The following is a 24,726-nucleotide window of genomic DNA, read 5'->3' on the forward strand; positions in this document are numbered from 1 at the left end:
AATTCAATTCTCAGTTCTAGAAGTGAATTTTAGTATTTATCTGTTTTATCCCACAGCAATCAGGCCAAGACCACACATACACCAATCTTGACCATTTATTCTGTGTTTATTTTTTTTTAATGTTTTATTTATTTATTTGACAGAGAGAGACACAGTGAGAACAGGAACACAAGCAGGGGGAGTGGGATATGGAGAAGCAGGCTTCCTGCCGAGCAGGGAGCCTGATGCGGGGCTCGATCCCAGGACTTTGGGATCATGACCTGAGTGAAAAGTAGACGCTTAACGACTGAGCCACCCAGGCGCCCCTATTCTGTGTTTAGATGTCTGGAGTAGATTATATAATTTCAATATGTAAATTCTTCCAAAATGTCAACAGTTTTCTGAAACTGAGAAATGCTTTTCTTACATGTCACTTAATATTTTTGCCCTCAGTGGCAATGAGAATGGTCATCCTCCACTTTCATCCTTGAGGTAAGAGTTTCATATTCATAAAGACTCCTATTTAACTTCCTCTCAAGTTTTCTTTTTTTCCAGGAAAAGTATGTTATAGACAGTCTAACAAAAAAATGATTGTTTGTGGAGGAAAAAAAAAAAAACACAAATTAAACCTCGAAGAGTTTATATTTAAATGTTTTCTTTACAGGGAATGCAACATTTGCAGAAAAAGATAATTTACCACAATGGGCTCTGTTTTCATGATTAGCTAGAAGACTTTGACCTTTTTGTTTAAAATGTTGAAGGGGGATAAAAAGTTGTCAGAATTGATTTTCATGAACTACATTTGGTGAGGGGCGCCCAGGTGGCTCAGTAGGTTAAGCGTCTGCCTTCGGCTCAGGTCAGGATCTCAGGGTCCTGGGATCGAGCCCCAAGTCCGAGTCCGAGTCTGAGTCTGGCTCCCTGCTCAGCAGGGGGTCTGCTTCTCCCTCTGCCCCTCCCCCCTAGTCATGTTCTCACTCTCTCACTCGTGCGCTCTCTCTCTCTCTCATAAATAAAATCTTAAAAAAAAAACGAACTACATTTGCTGAATCCAGAAGAAAACCGAAAGACTTATCACACATACATACACGTATGTGAAGTTTCAGCTATTTTACCCCAACCTACCCAAACCACGTGCATGGCTTGCAGCCATCAGATCGACACAGGACTGTTGCCAAAGAAAGATAGACAACACCGCCTTTTGGCATCTTTTTATTTCCAGATCAAGCCAAAAAAGAAAAAAGCATGTGTGAAAGAAAAATAATATCGAGAGAAATATTTTGCAATCCTATGGCATGTTTCAAGACCAGTTATTTATTTCTTCTCTGCAATCTACCTATTCTAATTTTTTTTTTGAAAAACAGTACTTGTTTAATAATATCAACTACTATAGACAGCATTCAGATTTCACCAGTTAGGTCATTTTTAAAAAAAACTGTTCATTCAAATCACAATTCCAGATAAGGTCCTTTGTACTACCGTTTTTTTTTTTTTTTAATTATTATTAACACATAATGTACTATTTGTTTCAGGGGTACAGGTCTGTGATTCATCAGTCTTACACAATACCTATTCTAATTTTTATCCCCTAAGATTCACTGAAATAAATTATTGTCTTGATATTTCGAAATTCAAGGAAACGTTGGGCCCAAATGCTCTTGCCATAAGAACACAAATGGTGATTTAAAATTCCTATCAAAATGGGAGTGCTTAGTTGTATGGCAAACTCTTACAGGACTTTGATAATTCATCTTGGGTTAATCTGCAACTCTTAGCTGTTGCCTTGGAAAAACAGTCAATCGTTCTGCATGCAAATGCACTCCCCCAACTTCTTGAACATGAAAAATGGGTTTATTAACCGTTGAGAGTGCGGGTCATGTGAGAAAGGTTGCTTAACGTTGTCTTCTAAACAACTATGCAATATTGAGATATTACTAGGGATACAGCTGGCTTTCTAGGTGGTGGGGAAGGAGTGCTGATCTGTAGTATTCACCAATTTCTGTGGTATTAAATATTCCCACATTGGCCAATTTCAAGCTACTAAAATAAAGTCACTGAACACCGAGTTAGACGAGCAGTGATACATTATTATTTAGTATTTCCATACAGAAATAATAGATATAAATAACACTAAGAACACAGACAACAATAAAATAGAGTAAAATAATTAGGAAGTGATGAGTTTTAATAATATATGAACTTTGTTTATAGTACAATTTATGTACTGTCACATAATTTTTAATAATAGCTGTGCCTTACAACCAGCTTGCAAATCTCCAAGAAATTTATTTATTTATTTATTTATTTTTTTTTAAAGATTTTATTTATTTATCCATTTGAGAGAGAGAATGAGAGAGAGAGAGAGCATGAGACGGGGGAGGGTCAGAGGGAGAAGCAGACTCCCCACTCAGCAAGGAGCCCGACGTGGGACTCGATCCCGAGACTCCAGGATCATGACCTGAGCCAAAGGCAGCCGCCCAACCAACTGAGCCACCCAGGCGCCCCTCCAAGAAATTTAATTACCAGCTCTCTTAAGTTTGTATAAGCCAACTTCAGCACAATACTGGGGTGAATGTGGTCTCTGAATTGCATAAGCATTTATAATGTAAATAGTAGACCCAGACAAGAAAATCTATCAGCATATCATACCGAAAGCATATGCTGTTTCAACCCAATAATTCCTGATATAGCAAGGCTTTTCTTTTATGAAGTTCTCAACAATATCTGCAATGTGAATAGTGGCAATAATAGTTAAACTCTTTAAGCTTTCTCTCTTTAAAACAGATGGTTCATTCAACTTTATTTTAGGAATTCTATTTTCACTAAGTGCAGCTGGAAACACATACCAATAAAACTAGCATGTTTGGCTCATATTTCTACATTCTATAACATTATTAATGTACAATTGCATAATATGTTCTCTTACTCCCAATTCAGGGGAATGTTTACTAGTTAATTTTGGACACTTAAAAAAGTGATTACTTTTAGCAACAAAAATTCTGTATGCCAAATCTGAAATTACAACTGATCAAATCCTGATAAAAATAATAGTATAGGCTACTAAAATCAAACTGTGACAAGTAGAACGATATTAATAGAGAGTACTCAGTGCTTTATTTTTCAGAAAAAGAGTTAATCAGGTTATAAATATCATTGTTCAAAAAGATTTATTATAAGTTAAGTAATCAAAGGGTTTTTGCATTTGAAATTTCAAAATAAATTTTAATCCAGAATTTATCTCTTACTTCCTGTTCAAAATTGTATTGGAGAAAAGTGGTGTCTGAAGTTGGAGGATAAGTTGATTAGGACTGAAATTCTACCATTCTGGTATCACTTACCAAAATAATCTTACATTTTTTTTTTCTCTTTAAAGGGAGGCAATTAAAAAATATTGTGAGAAATATCTTAACAGAATAAATAAGAGTGGTTCTCTCTCTATGGAACTCTGTGATTCCTTCAAGAGCTTTCAGCAGTTATGAACTGAAGAATAGGTCAGATTCTAAAAGACTATTCATGAAGATATTTAACAAATATTATTCCAACTCTACTTTGTACTAACTTACAATTGACTTGAAAATGTTTGGCTAGCTATTCATGATTTCAGGCAAAGTAGTAACAGTTTTGTCATTGTAAAGTCAGTAAAATCCCACCCATAATAGTTATGCCTTCAGTTTTCAGAACCCAATGCACAATGCAAATAAGTAACTAGTTCTCATACAATTCCTAGGTCACCTTTGATGAAACAGGAAAGCAAGAGTGGAAGGGCGGCTTGAAAATAACCTAAAAGCCCCTTCAAAGGACATCCTCTCCCCCACACTCTGACTCTTTCCAGCTCTGGGAATAAAATTTCTGTAATTACCTTTTATCTATTACAAGGTACCTCAAAGTCAAAAAGGAAAATATTATAACAAACTTAGTGTGTTGCTCTTTCTAAATACAGTAAGCGATCCCATACAAGGACAAAAAGTTACATTTTTTAAATAATCTTTTAAATAATTTAAATAGCATCAATGTTGACAGCTTTAAGATTTTTTTCTCCTATTTCTAATTCATAATGGTTTGAAATCACTCAAATTAACAACAGAAGTTACAAAAACCTCCACTGAAATAGAAATGTTACAAGTTATTTTTATGACTAGTATATGCTGATATTACTGTAAAACATTGACAGGTTTATATAATGATTACTCTGGCTTTAATATAGTTCCATAGATTTTATATTGACCTGGGAGCTATGCCTCAGTGGCAGACACTGGGTCGTTGTTTACCAAATTGGGTTAGCTTTAGTTTCCCCTGGGCATGCATCTATACTACATTTCTAAGTTTCTCCTGCAGTAAGGAGTGGCCATGGAACTGAGCTGCATTTAAGGACATACACAAAAGTAAGGCACAACGGGGAGTGTACAAGCCCATTTAAAACAAACAAACCAAGAACTCCACCACTCCTTCAAGATGACCTTTAAGAGCCCTGCATTGAAGATGGATGAGCCTCTATCAGGCACCAAAACCCTGTGTGGGGGAGAGCACCCAACCCCATCCTCCACCAGTGACTGGACTTTACCTGAGCAAAAAAGTAGCTTCTAGGAATATAAGCCGCTGTACTGAGGTTTATATCTGTTACAGCAGCTAGTGTTAGCTAAAACAGTTTTCCTTCTCAGTTTTCCCTGCAAAAAGTTAATTCTCCCATCCTTATAGATTTCTACCTTTCTGAAAGGAAATATGTCAACAGCTGGATTGCTTGATGAACAAGGTAAAAAGATGGTCTTAAAACTACGAGACCATAAGAAACAAAGGCCATTAGTTCATGTTTACATACCTTCAAGTATCTAGCATGATATCTTACACACAGAATGAAGGAAAGAGTCAGTAAGGAAAAGAATAAACAAAAGTGTTCATAAACAGATTTTCCCTCCTTTGCTCTATTGGTAAGACATAGTCCCTGGAAGTACATAGTCTAAATGAGAAAGGAATCATCTGATTTCTGAAGGTCTATGACTGTATGCAAATCCTCTCTATAGTCTACCTATTTGAGCTTCAGTAGACTGCAGGACAAAGCAAATATATTCCCTTCTTGACCCAAGTATACACTTGGACTCGGGGTTAGAGGGAAGGAAAGAGAAGCAGCAAAGAGGAAAGCCATCTAGCCCAACATCTTTTCATATTTACTTATAAGTTTCTGAGTGATGCTTTTTAGCATACTAGGTGCTACATGGTGTTTTCACGGTGCTAAAGAATCAAGTACAAAATCATATACAATTTATCAGTATTATCTGTTTAGTCACAATAGAATTATTCATTTATTCATTCACTGAGCAAATATTTATTGAGTACCTACATTTGAGGGGCACGGGAGGTCTTTACTATATATTAACAAACAAGGCTCCTGTTCTTATAGTACTTCTATTTTGATTGGGGGCCAGAATCGGCATGGATCAAGAGAGAAATAATAAATAAACAAATAAAATAACGTAATAATTTTAGAGAGTGATAAGTTCATGAAGAAAATTTTAAAAATTAAAAACAGTTTACTGTAATAATGGGATGAGATTCTACAAGAGTGTCACTTAAGACATGAGTCATGAATACTGCGACTTTTGTCATTTCATTCACTGCTATCCCTCCAGCACCTAGAAAGGTCCCTGGTATATATTAGGAATTAATAAGTAATAGTTGAATGAGAACAGCAAGAGCAAAGATCCTAAATGCACAGTCATCCTGGAGTGTGTAAGGAAGAGACAGAAAGTCACAAGGGCCACAGTGTAATGCGTTAGGTATAACACAATGTGCCAACTCACAGAGGAAGTCAGGGGCCCAATCATGTGGGGCCTTGTGGGCCATGGTAAGAGATCTGGACTGTGGTAAGGGGTTCCAGACTCTTCTTTGAGTTTAATGGGATGCTAGTAGATGACTATAAGCAGGAGAATACCTTGATCTTACATTTGTTTTAAAAGGTCGCCAGCTGTTACCTGGAGGCCATATCATAGAAATGGAGGACAAAAGTGGGAGCAAGGAAGGAGAAGATGGTGACTGGGAAGAAGGCGGGGATCCTGGAAGTGAGAGAAGTGATCTGATTAGGGATCTATTTTGGTGGTAGAATTCATAGGGCACCCAGTATGGTGGGGAAAAACTGGGAGGATCTAGTTCATTTTCATCCCACTCTAATTAAAAAAAAAGAAAAGAAAAAAAGAACACTGAAATACCTTAGTCAAATACCTGTGTTTATTCATAATTCCCTCTTTTTCTCCTCTCCCACATTTTGCATTAGAAATTCTTCAAGTTTTACTTCTTAGTCCCATTATCACTACTTTCTTCTTTCTTTGTTGTTGATGTTCTCAGGAATCTGGTGCTCTCTTGAAATGATTATCGAATTTGTCTCTGGATCTCTCTATATTCTGAGCTTTACACATACATTTTCAACCTCTTGCTGAGCACTCCCCTGTGGATGTCTCATACCCAACCTGCCACAAACTCTTCATCTTCTCCCCACCCTGCTCCTTCTCCTGAATAATCATCCCTGTCACCCAGATAGAAACCTCAGAATAACCTGATCCTGCTCTTCACTCATCTCCCACATCCAACAGTTATCAAATATGCTGCTTCAGCTTCACCAAGTCTCCCAGATGGGCCACTGTCATCATGCCCTAGAACATATCCCTCATCCTCCTACTGCAGGGAAAGGCGGGGGCCTCCTCCCTGCAGTGAGACCTCCTGATGGACGGGGCTCCCTGCAGTGTCTCCAACATCTCCACTCCACGTTCCACACTGCTGCATCTAAGGGCTCTAAAAGCCAAGTTCTGGCCACTTTTCTGCTTAAAAGTGTCCATCATCTCCTCACCTTCAGAATAAACCCTACATATTACAGCCAGAGAGTTAAGATCTTGTGGGATCAGATGTGCCTACCTTTCTCACCGCACCCTTCCTCCCCAGTATATTCATCCATGAAGTAGACTGTCTTGCCTCGTGAGATTCTGTGCTAGTTCCTGAAGAGGCCACCATGAGCTTTCCCACTTCCATTCTGTAGCATCTATACTCTCCCTCAGGGCGGGACGTCCTTCTGCCCTTCTGTCCCTGTCAGAGTTCTATTCATTCTACAATGCCTTATATTAAGGCCCTTTCCCTCATAAAGCAGTCCCAAATACTCCAATTAGAACTTGCCATTCCTTCCTCCCAATCCCATAGTGACCTATATTTCTAATTTTTGCCTGTTTTGTAGCCTTCACATTAAAGTTAACAAATATATCACCATAAACCCACACTCCCCAAAACTCCCAGAACTACAGTTCTGTCTATGTTAGGCACTTGAAATGTTATTAAAAATACACAAGCATCCTATAATGTAGACATTTACTATAAACTAAATCGATTAATGGAATTAAGATGCCTCCAACTGGTGGACAAAGAGAATAAATTAGTAACTAATAAAATAATTACCATGGTGGATGATCCCATTTTCTAATAATGCTTGTCCTAAGTGTACACCTTCCTCAGGCCTGTGAATCTCTCCAATTTCCAACAGCCATGACACAAATTCACTGCAACAGAAATCCAGTGAAACAGTTAAATAGATCCCCCCACCCCAAGGAAGTCTATTTCTACCATGCTTTCATCAAGCAGCTTTGGAAGGAGTCTCAAAATATAAAGAAATATTTGCAGTGCATTTCAGCATGCATTTTTCACATAAGCAAAGCCCAAAATTATTTAAATTTTATTCTATTCTAGAAAACCCATGTCCATACATTCATGCTTACCTAAACCATATATAATAGCTATTTAACTTACTGAGACCTCTAATAAACACAAAGGGAAAATTTTAGAGTAGTTTTAACTATAAAGAGCATATAATAGATCCTAAAGATAGCTAACAGGCAAAATAGAAAAATAATGACTTAATATAAGAGATAGACTTTCTGGAATATGGCTTTCCAGGCACAGAAAACCAGTGTATTTAAAACTCCAAGAAGGCAAAACACAGAAAACCAGTGTGTTTGAAGTTCCAAGAAGGTAAACCAAAAAAACCCTGCCCCATGTGGCAGATGGAATTCTAAACATGTCCTCTTACCCCCCTATCGAGAATCCCATCCCTTGGTTTTGTAATCAAATCCTAATCTAGGTAGTGCTATGAATGGATTTAAATATATATATTTATTTATTTATTTGACAGAGAGAGAACAGCAGAGGGAGAGGGAGAAACAGGCTCTCCACTGAGCAGAGAGCCCGACGTGGGGCTCAATCCCAGGACCCTGGGATCCTGACCTGAGCCGAAGGCAGAGGCCTAACCGACTCTAAATGGATTTTGTATATGTAACCAAAATCCCAAGTCAGTTGACCTTAAAATATGTCAATTATTCAAGGGGGCTTGAACCAGTCAGTTGAGCACTTTGAAGCAGAGAGTCTTCTCAGGCTGATGGCACAAGAGTAAGAGAAAAGTTAAAAGCACAAGAAAGATTCAGTGAGCCACTGTTGCCTTTGAAGACAGAGGGGCCATGTAGCAAGGAATGCAGGAAGCTTCTAACTGAGAGTGGTCCTGGCCAACAGCCAGCACAAAATAGGACTTACTCTTACAGTCACAGAGGACTGAATTCTGTCAACCACCTGAATGTGCTTGCAAGTGGATTCTTCCTCAGAGCCTTAAGATAAGGGCCCAACCGCAGTTCAGCCCTTGATTTTGGCCTTGATTTTGACCTTGTGAGACCCTAAGCGACGGCCCAGTATTGCTCACCTCGACCTCTTTCTGACCTATTGAATTATGAGCTAATGAATGGGTGTTGTTTCAGGGCACAAGAACGTTGTTATTTATTTTGCAGCAATATAAAATTAATACACACCAAAAGTTCTACTATACTGTTTTCAAATTCTGAAGTTATTTAGTGGGGCACACGGGTGGCTCAGTCGGTTAAGTTGTTTTCGGCTCAGGACATCTATCTTGGGGTCCTGGGATCAGTCATGCCTCCAGCTCCCTGCTCAGCAGGGAGCCTGCTTCTCCCTCTGCCCCTGCCCCTTCCCATGCTTGGGTTCTCTCGCTCTCTCTCCCTCAAATAAATAAACAAAGCCTTTAAAAATAAATAAATAAAGTTATTTAGTAAATTCATTCTTGTATTTAAACTGTCACCTGGGGGGCGCCTGGGTGGCTCAGTCGGTTAAGCATCTGCCTTCGGCTCAGGTCATGATCCCAGGGTCCTGGGATCGAGCCCCAAGTCCGAGTCTGAGTCCGGCTCCCTGTTCAGCGGGGAGTCTGCTTCTCCCTTTGACCCTCTCCCCTGTCATGCTCTCACTCTCTCTCTCTGACTCTCTCTCTCTCTCTCTCTCAAATAAATAAATAAAATCTTAAAAAAAAACAACTGTCATCCAAAAGGAATACTCCAACACAAAGCCATCCATCAGAACTGTCTACCACATACATCTGCTGTGGCTCTGAAAGGCCAGGGAGGATGCCAGGTCACATCTTTTACCATATGGGGGGTGGGGGAGGAGCCCCAGACATCACAGTAGGATGATGTTTTGTAACACAGGAGAGCCCAGCTCGGTAGTGATGTTTTTTATGGCCCTGTGGTATCATTAAGAGAACACTAAATAGAGAAACATTTTACAATAAAATATTTTACCATGTTCATGCTATAAAAATCTAACATTTGAACTTTTACATAAAGTAATGGATACATTTTAGAACGGTTTCAACGGTTTCAATTTTACATAGAGGTCAGAGAAACCAAGCTATAGAAAGTGTCAGGAAATTACTTTTCCATTTATTTCAAAACCAAAAGCAACACATATGGCTAAAGTCAAATAACCGAGGGACATGGAATTCTAAAAATGGATATCTTGTCTAAAAAGCACATTTTAAGGCAGAAGAAGTTGTTAAAATGCTTTTAATTCTTCTATTAAAAGGAGCATTCCAAAAGAAAGAAAATTTAAAAAGAAGTAAACCTCAGTTTTTTCCTTGATGGCACAAAAATAATAAGAATACCAACTCCGGGGGCGCCTGGGTGGCTCAGTCACATAAGCATTTGCCTTAGGCTGAGGTCATGATCTCAGGGTCATGGAATTGAGCCCCGCATCGGGCTCTGCACTCAGCATAGAGTCTGCTTGTCCCTCTCCGTCTGCTCCTTCCCCCATTATCTCTCTCTCTCTCAAATAAATAAATAAAATCTTCAAAAAAAATCAACTTTTAATAAATATAAAGCTTTTAACTCCTAAGTATGTATCTGACGATTAGAAATAATGTATAGGAACAGCCAGCACAGGGCCGGGCTTAAGGCGGCCACTCTTCCCTTTGGTCCTGCAAGCTTCACCCAGCAGGGGCTCCCACATGCAGCTGTCCGCAGAACCCAGAGGACACACAGTGGATCTATGCTAAAAGCCCAGGCAACCTCTCTGCGTGTTGCTCTGTGCCAGATCCACTGCATGACCCTCTTTTTCAGACTCCTCACTGATAGTCCTCCATGCTGATCCCGGCTGTCAAAGTGCTGGATTAATTTCGGGTTTAGACTGTGTGTCTTGCGTTCTCTAGTTCTCGGACTTGTAGGCCTCGTAGCTGCATCCTTGTTGGACTTCGTCCCCTCTCGGCAAACCCGCCTGCCTGCCAGCCCTGCCCGACCCCAGCGTCCGCTTTGCCCTTGGAACATGGTACATCTGAAATTGTTGACGTCAGGGATGGATGGATAGATGTCTTAAGCTTTCCATATTTCTGGCTCTAGGTCCATTCCTTCATCCCACTATGGTCCAGGAAATGTTGACAGGAAAGAGATATTCAAAAATGCCCAAGGGATATTTTTTTTTAAAGAAAAACAAATCACTGAAGGAAGGGTAGCTAACACATGACATAGTGAAAATCTGAAAGAAATCCATGCACCCAGACTATTGACCTTACCTTCCAAGGAAGCATTTAGGGAATGTGGTCAGTTTTCTTTTTCTGTCTTTGATCAGATTCCCTTGTTTGCACATCATCTTATAGAGTTTCTCACCCTGTTCGGAGATCATTACCCAGGTGTCTTGCTCCATTCCTAACTTTAAACCTATTGAAAAGGAAACAAAGGACAGGTAACTGAAAAAGTCTCCTCACTCACTCCTGCCTGAATGAAACCAACATTTATTGCATGTCAACCCTGGGCAGGGGATTGCAGATACAGAGCTCTGTACCACAGGACCCTGGTCTTCAAGAAGCTCAGGGGATCCCAGGGAGACAGTCAGGACAGGATCCCCAGGGCTGTGTGGCACCTTTGGTTTGGCCAGTGAAGGAAGAACAGCTGCAGCTCAGGCTCCAGGCACCCCTTCTGCAGCATTCGATCAGCACAACTGGACAGGTGGCCCTGAAAACAGCCTTTCGGCAGAAGCTGTGACATAAGAAAGGCATATTCAGAGGATCTTACCTCTGAGAAGTATTAAGAAAGGTTTCACAGAAGACCAATGTTTAAACGCAGAACGGTATTTCCAGAGAGAGAGAAAGTGTTCTCAAGAGCTACCTGAGGTGAAGCACCACAGGGGGCCCACAGCCCCGGGCTGGAGGTGAGGACAGGGGCCACACTGGTGAGTCAGGGAGGGGCCTTGCTCAACTGCAGGTTCCATGTCCTTCATCCCTGAGGTATCAGGGAAACATATAAGGGTTTGCACCAGAGGGAGGGGAAAAGCAGGGCAGGACAGGAAAGAAAGTTTTGTTGCTTTGGAAACAAAGCTCAGACAACAGTATAGGAACAAACTGAAGGGGGCAGGCTTTAAAAAAGGGGAGATCATTAGAAGGAAACCTCAAAAATTCAGGTAAGGTCAAGCCCCTGCAGACAACAGTAGGGGCCATGGGGCAGAGAATGAAGCTGAGAAATATCTAGGAAGTGGTATTGATAGGATACAGCAAAGGGTTAAATGTAGGCATTATGGAAAAAGAGAGATCAGGATGCCTTCCAAGCTTTTGAGGAAAGCCGAACTGGGGAATAGGGGGGAAGAAGCATATTTGGGAAAGAGTTTCAGGTAAGGAGGAGTCCAGTACCATGCAGGGTGACTCTGGACATTCAGGTAGAGCCTAAGAGTCAGCGGAACGCATGCACATGAAGCTCAGGAGACAGGACAAGGCAGGACACAAAGATGGAGAAAGTGGCAGTGCAGACATGGACGTGAAGCTGGTAGGAATCAGTAACCCAGGCAAGGATGTATCTTAGAGGGGACCAGTGTCAAAGCTGAAACCCGAGGAATACCCACAATCAGCAGATGGAACTGACGAACTGTTGCAGAAGAAATACTTGAATTAGGGTGCCTCGGTGGCTCAGTTGGTTAAGCATCTGCCTTCGACTCAGGTCATGATCTCATGGTCCTGGGATTGAGCCCTGCATCAGGCTCCTTGTTCAGCAGGGAGTCTGCTTCTCCCCCTGCCCCTCCCCATGTGCACGCGCGCTCTCTCTCTCTCTCGCAAAAATAAATAAAATCTTTTAAAAAATACTTGAATTATTTTTAGTCTTCTAGCTACAAAATTTTTTATTAAAATTTTTATTTTTTACAATGGAGGAGCAATTACCATTTGTCAGTAGTAGAGAATAATCCATTAAGAATAGAGCCTGTTAACATAAACAAATTTATAGAATGTGCTTGTTTGCTTGTTTGCTTTCTTTCTCTTTCCCTCCCTCCCTCCCTTCCTTCCTTCCTTCCATCCTTCCTTCCTTCCTTCCTTCCTTCCTTCCTTCCTTCCATCCATCCTTCACTTTACGTTTTCTATATGCATAGCCATTCTGGAAAAAAATAAATAAATAAAGCTTCAACTTGACGAAACATTTATTTTACCTTTTAAATGATTTGCTATGCTATTTGAATTGATTGCTAGATTCAACAAAACTTAAAGAATCAGCTATGTATTCATAATCTTTGTTTTAAATTTTTCTAACTGGCTCTCCATCCAAGATCAATCAAAGGAGTTAGTATTTGAAAATGCTTTGGAAATTCTCAAACAAATGTGTACTATGAATATTTTAATAGAAGTAGGAGCTTTGTATGTTCTTCAAGGGAAAATTTCTGAAGATGGAAGAAAGGGTTCTTTGTGTTCTGAAATTTCATCAGCAATGAGATATTTTGCTCCTAAGTCTCTGAGGAAAAGGAATGAACACTGTCTTGTTTCTTACCAATTATTTGGTAAAGAAATTAGTAGTAACACAAGCATTTCTATTTCCTACTTGAATTACAGAAATGTGCTTAACTGCAGATAAACTTGACACAACTGAGTATTGCCAGATCAAATACCTTTTGCAAATCTTGCTAAAAACATGAAGCAATTTTGAGCCAGGCCTCCTCATATGAACAAACTCCTTATTGGGTTGCATTATATTCAATGGCATTGTAACAATTTTCAAATGTTAATGTATAACCAGAGTGCCTTATTCTATAATTAGGATACTAACATATTTGGTCTAGAAATTTTCAGTGTACTGTTAAAGATAAAACTGCTGAAGGCCCTGCATTATACTATTGAAGTTTGTCTCTTACAGGAAAACCCCATAATGATGTTTTAGAAATGGTAAGAATAAGGTGCAAAGAAAATTGAACACATTTTAAAGCAAATGAAACTATTTGCTGTAGACTGAACGTTTGCATGCCTCCCGAATTCATATGTTGAAACCTAACACCCAATGTGATGGTATTAGGAGGTAAGGTGTTGGGGAAGTGATTAGGTCATGAGGGTAGAGTCCTCATGAATGGGATTAATGGCCTTATAAATGAGACACAGAGAGATCTCCTGCCCCTCTGCTATGTGAGAACACAGTGAGAAAATGGCCATCTATGAACTGGAAAACTGCTCTCACCAGATACTGAATCTGGGGCTCCCAGCCTCCAGAACTGTGAGCTACAAATTTCTGTTGTTTATAAGCCACCCAGTCTGTGGTATTTTTTTATAGTGCCTCAACAGACTAAGATACTATTTAAAAGACACTGCTTGCCACAATATATCATTTTACTAATTATACAATGTTTTTCTTTTCTTTTAGCAATAATATTAGAAGTATTCAAAATGTATTTTAGGGGTGCCTGGGTGGCTCAGTCGGTTAAGCATCTGCCTTTGGCTCAGGTCATGATCTCAGGATCCTGGGATTGAGTCCCACATCAGGCTCCCTGCTCAGTGGGGAGTCTTGCTTCTACCTCTCCCTCTGCCTGCCACTCCCTCTGATTGTGCTCTGTCAAATAAATAAATAAATTTTTTTTTTTAAAAAAAAGCATTTTAGCATGAGTCTTACATCACATGGGAAATCTAAGTGAATATCATATGCCTTTTTACTTTCTCATAACTTCTGCCCATTATCTGCTTTCTTGCTAAGTTGTAATCTTCACAAAGTATAATAGTGCTCAATTCATACACCCACCTTTTCGCCGTTCTCTTTCTTTCAAAATAGCTTCAAACCATTCATGTTTCTCCTCAGGTGTTTTTGCCATACACACAAACCATTTATTTTTCGCTGTGTTATGTATCTTCCATCCATTGACAACAATGTGTCCACTGCTATGGAAGTCAGCTGGAAATTAATGGGTAAAGGTGAACAACAAATATAATATCAATACAATCATTCAGTTCTCAACAGTTCCAAGATCATTGAATTCTCAAAAGTATCTTTGCTTTATATGTGTGAATGAAGAACATAAAAACAAAAAAATTAAGTGTTTATATATTAAATGCCGTCAGTACTCAGGAATAGAACATTTCTAACTCATAACATTAGTATATTACATGAAACTGAACATCTGAACTAATATTCCTTTCCTCTATGTCCAAAAATATTGTGAAAGTTCCTAAAGTAATAAAAAAAGAACTTTTAAAAGATTTTCATCTCAATAATCGAATATCCAAGGTGTCAAATTCATTTTGTCTTTTTAATATTCCTTTGAAATATCATTCTAGGTTTCAAAAGCAAACTATACCACCACAGAACAATTCTCAGCTGTTTAATGAACCGCACAATAAGAATCAGAACAAATGAATGGAACATACCAAGAGTACATTTACATAATCTTCAATAAATGGAAAGGTTCAAATGCCTTATCATTATCATTGCTCATGGTTGAAAAATACACACTCTTTAAAATTAACACATCATTCCATATAACTTGCTTGAATAAAAACAAAAAAATTTTTTGAGTCTGAATTCACATTGTCTTTTTCTACGTCTCATCGTAATTTTGGCTACATTGTCATGCTGGATTTGAAAATGCCAACAGAAAACCCTCTATGGCAGTTTTCTGCCTAATAGCAGGTAGAGAATAGTGATGTTACTTGTATCCAGCCTTTACTGGCATGACAGTCTGCAAAGCAAAGATTCAAAATGAAAAAACATATGACAAAGGCCTGAGTCAGCACCTGCACCAATTTAAAGTGACACTTTTAATTCATCTCCCAGAGAGTCACTAAACAGCAATGGTGGGTAGCCAGGAGGTGAGCCACAAAATGTTAAAGGTGGTTTAGAGAAATGACTTCGTGGCACTGTACTATTTTTTATTTATTTTTTCTCAAATGGCTTATTTTATTTGGTGAGTTCTGGCAGGCATGGTTGGCACTCATTCTCCCCAAATCTTGTCCCCATTGTCTTTTTAGCTCCAAAATCACCATACAGTATATGTGACCAGATTAACTATTCCAAAAATGCATTTTCAAATGATTCCATATAGTTGAGGGTCTTTAAAAATTCCAAGTTATATATGAGCCAGGATAGACTTATATTAGATCTTAGTCTATAATATATATATACATACATATATGTGTCTCTCTCTCTCTATATATATATATGCCATAATCCCATTAATAATAACAATTCTGATAAAGTAGCGATTCAAACTAGCAGAAGATTTCTGCCATCAGGAAATAACAGTCTGTTTTTAAAAGGAATTTTTGTACTTTCCTTCTTACCCTTACATAATTAATTCATATTCATATCCTATACAAAGTAGCAGATCCTAGTAATATATGTCAGATAGGTATCAATGACATTAGTAAGAAAGTAAAAATTATTAGTTAATAATTATACCATAATGCCTTGTTACCTCCTACAAAAATCACCAACTGAGAAATAATGATAAATTGGTAGGGAAAAAAGATCAAATTGTACATGTCTACACACCCTCCTCCTCAACTGTGTCACCTTACAGGGTCAGTATCACAAACAAGCATAATCTTTTCAGACTCTCCCCTCTTCCACAATCAGACCGAGATTAGCTAAGTGAACCCAGCATAAAGACCCCACATTCCCACTAGTGTTATTCCCCTTTTAATCATATTCCAGGTAAAGAAAATCACAAGAACCACACGCAATGTACAGTAAAATTAAATATTGGACTTACTTTAAAATGAACATAATGTATTCTTCCCATAGAACACTGAGGAACACAAGTTCATGTGCTAGGCTGATGCTCCTGACCCTGCACATCATATGCCCGGGGCCAGACAGCCCTGTAACCTGGGTCTTCCTTCCTTCCCTCCCTGGATTATTTGAGCCTGGCATTGCTCTCTCCACACCCTGCTGACTCTTCCTTCAACATTTTTCATCAGGCCATTCCTTACATCAAAAGCCTTTGGTAGCTCACCACTGAATCAAGTGAAAACATGAAAGCTTGCTTTCGTGCTTCTTCTTAAATTGACCCCTCCCCCCCACTGTGTTCTTCTGTGGCCCTGCCACTTTTTGCGGCTTTCCTCCTTGTCCTGTAACTTACTCGTTCTCCAGGCTGATGCTCACTCTCAAGCTACCCAGCTCTGCTCTCTGCCTCAGCAACTCTTTTTTCTCCTTAAAGTGTACCCAGATCTTTTGCGAAGCCTTGCTTAACCATTACAACCTGGGCATTCAAACTTCCCTTGGAAAATGTATGATTAAACTCAGAACCAGACAAGTCAGCATGTGATTGCACGTGGCCATTGTTTCATGAACAGAAAGCAAGATTATTAACTGACTGTAAAATCTGCCAAGTCAAATAAAAGGTTAATTGCTGTACCAATACAATACTTTGAAAGAACAGCTTATGTCACCTAATAATTTAAAATGAAAGGATAGGGGCGCCTGGGTGGCTCAGTCTGTTAGATGTCTGCCTTCGGCTTAGGTCATGATCCCGGAATCCAGGGATCGAGCCCCGCATCAGGCTCCCTGCCTAGCGGGGAGTCTGCTTCTCCTTCTGCCCTTCGCCCTGCTCGTGCTCTCTCTCTCGCTCTCTCAGATAAATAGATAAAATCTTTTAAAATAAATAAATAAATAAATAAAATGAAAGGATAATATTCCTTTTTTTTTTTTGAAAGATTTTCTTTATTTGTCAGAGAGAGAGAGAGAGAGCACAAGCAGGGGGAGCCGCAGGCAAGGGAGAAGCAGGCTTCCAATGGAGCAAGGAGCCCAATGACCTGAGCTGAAGGCAGATGCTTAATTGACTGAGCCACCCAGGTGCCCAATAATGTTCCTTTTTAAAGTTTATGTGCTAGCCACTTTCTATCACTAATTTTAAAAATCATAATTTTAAACATATATACAAACATGTATGTGTATATATAAAACAGGACTCAAAAAGTAGTATAAATATCACAGTGATATCAGTTACCAAATTACCAATGTTCTACCAAATAAGCAACTGATTCTCATTTATTTTGAAATGAGAATTAGTGATATATAAATGGCTTCATAATTTCAATCACAGCACATTTTTCAATAACTTCATTCTAAAAAATAAGTTTGAATTCAACTTATTTATTAAGAACAGCCACATAAAGATCATGGAAGAGGCACATGGGTGGCTCAATCAGTTAAGCATCTGCCTTCATGGGGCACCTGGGTGGCTCAGTCGGTTAAGCGGCTGCCTTCGGCTCAGATCATGATCCCAGGGTCCTGGGATTGAGCCCCGCATCGGGCTCCCAGCTCTGCGGGAAGCCTGCTTCTCCCTCTTCCACTCCCCGTGCTTGTGTTCCCTCTCTCTCTGTGTCTCTCTCTGTCAAATAAATAAATAAAATCTTGAAAAAAAAAAAAAGCATCTGCCTTCAGCTTAGTTCATTATCAGCTCAGGTCATGATCCCAGGGTCCTGGAATCAAGCTCATGAGCCCATGTCAGGCTCCCTGCTCAGTAGGGTGTCTGCTTCTCCCTCTGCCCCTCCCCCCCGTTCTCTCTCTCTCTCTCAAATAAATGAAATCTTTAAAAAAACAAAATCATGGAAAAGCCCAACAGTGCTTTTCCTTAGTAGAAATTTAAAAATATTTTTTAATGAAAGAATAATTTATTAATGCCAAATGTAGGAATTTGCAAGTTTCAATGGATCTAAAATATAATTCTACAGGAAGTGTTAAAAAGGAATGGAATTAAAATCGTCATTCATTAAGTGTAGAATATCCAAATTCAACAGTCTCTAGGCACTGATGTCTTTTCCGAAAAGAGAAAAATCCAAGGGGCAGCCCTGAACAACTTACTAATTACTTTGAAGCTATACAGTTTACAAATTCCTCACTCTTAATTCAGCATAGTTTTACATAATGAGATGAGGTTTTTCTAAAACTGATACTACTATAACTCTCAGTGGAAATGCTGGTATCTTTTCAATAGTGTGAGTTTAATGAGATGGAAGCTAGCCAAGTACTCAGGCTAGGAAACAGAAGAAACTGCCAGAAAATATTATTCAAAACATCAAGAAACTGATGTCTAAACAATGTGTTTAACCCTTATTCTGGTGATCAACAGTGTGCATGCACAAATTTCTAAGAGAAATTTTAAAAATTATAATTTACTCACATTATGAATACTTAATGCTGAAAAAATTACTTTTTGGAATAAATCTTTGATCTTATCAAATAACAGAAGAAAATTTTCTGGTATCCAAAATTTCATTTGACATTATTTATGGCAAAAAAAGTTTTTTAAAAAAGGTTCTAACTGATTTTTCCTTTTAAAACTAGAAGTAGCTTCCTTAACCTTTTTGAAATTCCCAATAACATATTGAAAATTTAAGTGTATCAGGAAGGAACGAATATATGCCTGGTAGTCTTTTCAACATTGTAAAGTTATGCTGCTTTTTAATTAAGAATGTATTCAATTCAGCTTATACAACAGTACTATGGTTGTTAAGGTAACTATGGTTTATCTATTTTGTTGACTATTAAGTAACAATAAATATATGTTATGTGGTGATAAGACATGAAAATAAAGATGACTATAATTCAGAAAATGATTCTATTTAATTGAAAAGAGGATATAAAACTATAGAGGGCGCCTGGGTGGCTCAGTCAGTTAAGCGGCTGCCTTCGGCTCAGGTCATGATCCTGGAGTCCCTGGATCGAGTCCCACATCGGGCTCCCTGCTCGGCGGGGAGTCTGCTTCTCCCTCTGACCCTCCCCCCTCTCATGTGCTCTCTCTCATTCTCTCTCTCTCAAATAAATAAATAAAATCTTAAAAAAAATAAAAATAAAAAACCCCCAAAACTATAGAGTTCATGTTTTTAAGCATTTTTTAAAAATTTGTGCATAAAAAGAAAATTAAAGGAATATTTTAAAATTCTCATTTATTTCTCTTTAGATGATGAAATTATCTAGTATTTTCAACTTATTTCTGTTATTTCCAAATTTTCTCTAATTAGCAAAATTTAATTTTAAAAAAACCCAATGTGTTTAATATCTTTAAATGGTTTAAAATATTTATATTGAAAATGGCAGCTGAAATCTTTCTTTAAAAAAAATCTATTTACTCTAAAGAACACCTTAAAGAATAAATAAATTTCCAACTTACTTATTTTAAATTTGACCATTGTATTGAAATTTGTGGTTTGTGTAACACTGAACTGCAGATCACATTTACTAAAGGTCACCATTTTGCCCTCTGTCCAACTACACAAATAAACTAGTTCTTAAGAAAGAATACAATACAAAAATAAACTAGTTCTTAAGAGAGAATATAAATGATCTGTTGTTATCTTCTGAATGAATTTCTAAGCATATACTATGAAAATTACCAAGAAAGTTAATGGCAGAAAGTTCAACAGCTTTCCTATTTAGGTCTTAAGCTGGATACTTTTTATGCATTATGATCAAACTAATATCTCAGAAAGAATCTTCAAAGAAGACTTAAATTAGAATTAGACAAAATGAGAGATGGATCTAGAGAATGGTGGAATAGAAATTTGGCCACAAACTCAATGGCTACCACCTTCCTTGAACATAAACAGTAATGGATAACATGGATATATTAAAATAAATACACAAATTTTTACATTTCTGCATGTCATATCATTATTGCATCAATTTTTTGTATTCTGAGATATAACTGATATAATCCAACTCATTAAACATTAGAAATAAAAGTATAATCAGGTTTATTTTTCAAAAAGATTTTAGATAGTTACACACTGGCTAAAAGCTTAGTCTCATTCCAAATGCAATTATTTCTTCTGCAAGTTTTGAGCTAAATCAATACAATCAGTGTCTGATGGAGTCCTTAGAAAAGAAATGCATTTTACTTATACCTAGAGTATGCAAAAATACCTAATATTTTTATAATATATTCAAGTAGATGGGGGGACATTTAAACTTTTCATCAAAAGTTCTAAGCACTCTTAAAAATATATCTTGGTTAATTAATTTGTATTATTTACCCACAACATGGTATAGTCATTGTTTGGTTTTGGTTTTGGCAATGAGCAGATGAGCCTGACAGTATTTACCATCCCTCATGTAACTCATCCAGGGTCCAAGTGTGGGAAGGACTTGACATACGGACATTGGTCAGCTCTGCTGAGATCTATCAACATCAGAGCTCCCATTCATAGAGTTTAAAGTAAGAACACTTGGGGCACCTGGGTGGCTCAGTCATTAAGCGTCTGCCTTCAGCTAAGGTCATGATCCTGGGATCAAGCCCCGCATCTAGCCCCACATTGGGCTCCCTGCTCATTGGGAAGCCTGCTTCTCCCTCTCCCACTCCCCCTGCTTGTGTTCCCTCTCTCACTGTGTCTCTCTCTGTCAAATAAATAAATAAAATCTTTAAAAAAAAAAACAGTAAGAACACTTAAAACCTGAGCTCATCAAAAAGAAATGGAGATTTTGTGATGAAAATGACCAAGAAAACAAAAAAGGAGAAAGTTGGTGTAGCACCCAGATCGTTTCTTAGAAGAAACGAACAACCAAAGTTAATCTCTATATACTGATGCCTTATCTCTTCACAGCTCTCCAGTTGGTCCCTATAGATTTAAAACCCATATGGAACCTCTGCTCCCTATTTCTCAAGGCATGGCCATGGTCACCAAGGAAACCTCACTCCAGCCCCAGCTTCATATTAAACATCTGGGTTAACTTGGACGAGTTAGTTCTTCAATGTGGCTTCATTTCCATCATCTGAAATGTTAAGAGGGTATATTAGTTGATCTTCAAGATCCTATTCATCTTCAGAAATTCTATTTTTGAGTTTCCAAGTCCTGGCTGAGGATGTACGCTTATCCTAAAGACCTAGTAGTCACACTTACTAGAATACTAAATTTTCTTTGCAGGAAGCAAAAGGAAGGTAGCCAGCTGCAGCCTAAAATTTCTTTAAGTGACCTTGTAGCAAGTATTTGTAGCCAAATTCCTGCAACATGCTGTGTATATATGTTAAAGGAAGAAATAAGGCCTTAACTGGATACTACAAAGTAAAATTAATTCTTTCATCATATTTCAATGAAACCTGAGCCTTGGAAGTTTGTGCCAAGAGGTGTCATCAGACAATTTATGACTAAATATTCTAAAATGTCCTGTCTTCCCCACTAATTCATATCTACCAGGGTCTGAAGACTTGTTTCCCTAACACCCCTATCCCCCAGGTACTGAGGTCCTGAAGGCTACAATCTTACCAGCACTAAAAGAACATTTTCATGGGATTGAATCCAAAGGCCATTTGCTCCATCACCCAACATAGGCTCTCACTGCCCTACATCTATGCTGAAGATGGTATTCTTTTTTTTTTTTTTTAAGATTTTTATTTATTTGACAGAGAGAGGCACAGCAAGAGAGGGAACACAAGCCCCGATATGGGGCTTGATCCCAGGACCCTGGGATCATGACTTGAGCCGAAGGTAGACGCTTAATGACTGAGCCACCTGGCGCCCCTGTAGATGGTATTCTATGCCCATGCCTCCAATGGCCCCGGGCTCTTAGATTTCCTTATCTAGTGCCCCAGTTTCCCAAAATGTAGGAATCATTGTCAAATTCATCAAAATTTACCAAAATTCACTTAGATTACCTGTGCAAATGGTACAAATGGGGACGACCACACCATCAGGGGGAGAGGGAAGGAAATGAGACACAGGAGCTGTGTGCCCATGAAAAGGCATAAAAAGGGGAGAAAACAAAGAGAAGGCTAAAGCAACAGGGGACAGGTGGTTCCAGCAGGGGGAGACAGGGCCAAGAAGGAACAAAGTGGAGGTTTGAGTGTGCCTTCCTCGGCCTTCCTTCCACCCACCTCAAGTACAACATGGGCTTTTGGATATTCTCTTGAGCAGTCAGGTTACCGAAGCAAGATAGCTGTTCACATGTAGACAGACAACATTCCTAAATGTCACTAGAGTCCTCTCAGAGCATTAAAATGAATTAAAATACCACCTTATAAAAAATATTGTGCACATCCTGATATGGAAAAATAGCCTACTAAGTCCCACATGTTAGCATGTGAGTATTTGCGGACAGGGATTTTCAGCTGTGCCAGCAGTCAGACAGCTCCCACACCTACATCCCTCCTTTAGCCCATGTGGAACCTCGCCACAAGATAACTTGGTTCCCAGGAGAGTACACCTGAGTTTTGCTCATTGCGCATCTTTTCCCCTTACCTGCAGCAATCATGCTTCACTATTTATGTTCTGGGCAATGTTTTAGGATGCTAACAATGGGATAGAGAAATGGTACACAGGTGAGCATCTGAAAATTTGTGCCCATGCAGATGGTAAACATTCTTCTCCCCTCTGGGACTAAGAGACGGCAACAAAGGTATGTGGTAGCAGGGAGCTGATCTGTGCCCCAAACCCATGTTTAAATGGGGTATTATAAAGGCATTTCTCTATATGGGAATTAAAGTCACTTAGCAACAATTAATATATTTTGTTTCATCTTGTCATTTCTCCTAGAAGCATATCTTTGAAATTCGAATTAAAATCATTGGGGGGGGGAAATGTGATCCAATTTACTAATCATGCATATTATAGACTAGTATATCATCATATTACTTAATATTACACATTTATTTTTTCAAATAGAAAATAACTTATTTAACCTCAAACATTTATTTAATGTTTGTGACTAATCATGACTTGATAAGCTTACTTGTCAAAGTCTGTACCTTCAAAGCTGCAGTGTGAAAATGCACTATCTTTAAGTAATAAAGTAAAATACACACAACACACTTATTCTACAAGCAAATTGACAGCATGTTTATATGCATGGTGGCTGTAGAGCTAAAACAAATTTAGAGTTTTCCATATTCTACAGTGAACATACTATATGAAAAAATATCATATATATACATATAAAACATAGTATAACTTGAAGAAAATAAATTAATTCCTTATTCTCTGTACTCATGCTGGCGATACCAGGAACTGTGAGTGTGTACATCACTCCTACTCAGCTATTTCTTTGTATCTCTGTGTTGAATGCTAGTGTGTTTCGGCCAAGTATAATTTTCTACTTCCGATAGTCCTCATCTCTCTTATCTTGCCTTTCTCCTCCAACTGCTCTACCTAACAAAGTATTTCTAAGCTCTAATGCGCTGCAAATGAATTATTCAGGTGAGAAGTCTGTCTTATGAGGGAGTTTCCTATCGGTGTTTCACTTTAAAACTACAAATTACCTACCCGTGCCATCATCCACATTCTCCACTTCCATCACCTCTGTATTGATCCGGCCACGAAAAAGGTACCGATGTCCATCTGTAGATGCCTTGCTATTCTTCAACCGTCTTGTAATGGAATGAAATCACAAAAACTTTGTTACTAAACTTAATAAAAAACAGTGTTGAAGCAATATGGTGTAAGCTAACCTCTGAAAAAACACAAAAGACACCAATGCAATCAATGATATTGTTAGGCTCGTGGTGTTTTATACTTGTGTCCTCCCATTCATAACAGCATTGGTTGCTTTACAAATGAGGCTTATGTACTAGCTTTTGTAAACAAATGGAAGCTTTGGACTAAGAACAACATACAGCTGGGTGGGTAAATATGTGCTTTTGCTCAATTTAGAACATAAAAGGTACCAAATCAAAGTCTGTTACACACTGAAAGTTATTTTAAAATTTCATTTGATTTCTTTCACTTTCATTTCTCATTTTTCAGTAACTAGCTGGTAATTTCCATTTTTTTCAAGCTCGGGTAAAATTCAGTTAGTACTTATGATTCCTCTGCAAAGAAACTGACTGTGCTGGAAATTCTTCAGTTGAGTGTTATCCAGCTGAAAATATTTTTCCTATATTGTTTCTATGATATGAGACCTATATACTTGTTGAATAAGTCTCTTAATACATGTATAATCTTTTATAAGGGTCTTATTTATTTTTAAAATAGTCTAAAACATTCCAAAACTTTGGTATAGTGTGTCTAATACTGGTCTTTAATCTTAAAAGGTATGTACAACAAAGTTAAAATATCCAGGTTTGTAAATGAACATTTGTAATAATGAATTATGTGGTTAAGTGTGTTTATACTTGAATCACTGAACATACAGAAGAGATATTTTAGAAAGTTTTGTTAATTAAAGAGGAAAGATTTTAAGAAATGATTCAGGAGGATTCAAGAATACCTAGTCACTCAAAAGATTTCAATTAACT

At 38.3% G+C, this 24,726-nt stretch overlaps 1 protein-coding gene across 7 annotated transcripts in view; it reads right to left on the bottom strand.

Annotated features, from left to right (window-relative positions):
• PREX2 (phosphatidylinositol-3,4,5-trisphosphate dependent Rac exchange factor 2) overlaps positions 1-24,726 on the bottom strand; it is a 303,757-nt gene that overhangs the window by 173,174 nt on the left and 105,857 nt on the right. For all 7 annotated transcript variants that reach the window (XR_006794332.3, XM_064588242.1, XM_064588240.1 and 4 more), the window contains exons 8-11: positions 23,756-23,859; positions 14,307-14,456; positions 10,844-10,988; positions 7,408-7,508 (exon numbers count right to left, since the gene is read on the bottom strand). Coding sequence is in view for 6 of the 7 variants with exons in the window: in XM_064588242.1 (XP_064444312.1) it covers positions 7,408-7,508; positions 10,844-10,988; positions 14,307-14,456; positions 23,756-23,859 (500 nt within the window). In the remaining variant the exon portion in view is untranslated. The remainder of the gene's footprint in view (positions 1-7,407; positions 7,509-10,843; positions 10,989-14,306; positions 14,457-23,755; positions 23,860-24,726) is intronic.

Source organism: Mirounga angustirostris, unplaced genomic scaffold (genome assembly GCF_029215605.1).
Source record: "Mirounga angustirostris isolate CCGP_5_RB_7025 unplaced genomic scaffold, mMirAng1.0.hap1 SCAF_4, whole genome shotgun sequence".
NCBI lineage: Eukaryota > Metazoa > Chordata > Mammalia > Carnivora > Phocidae > Mirounga > Mirounga angustirostris.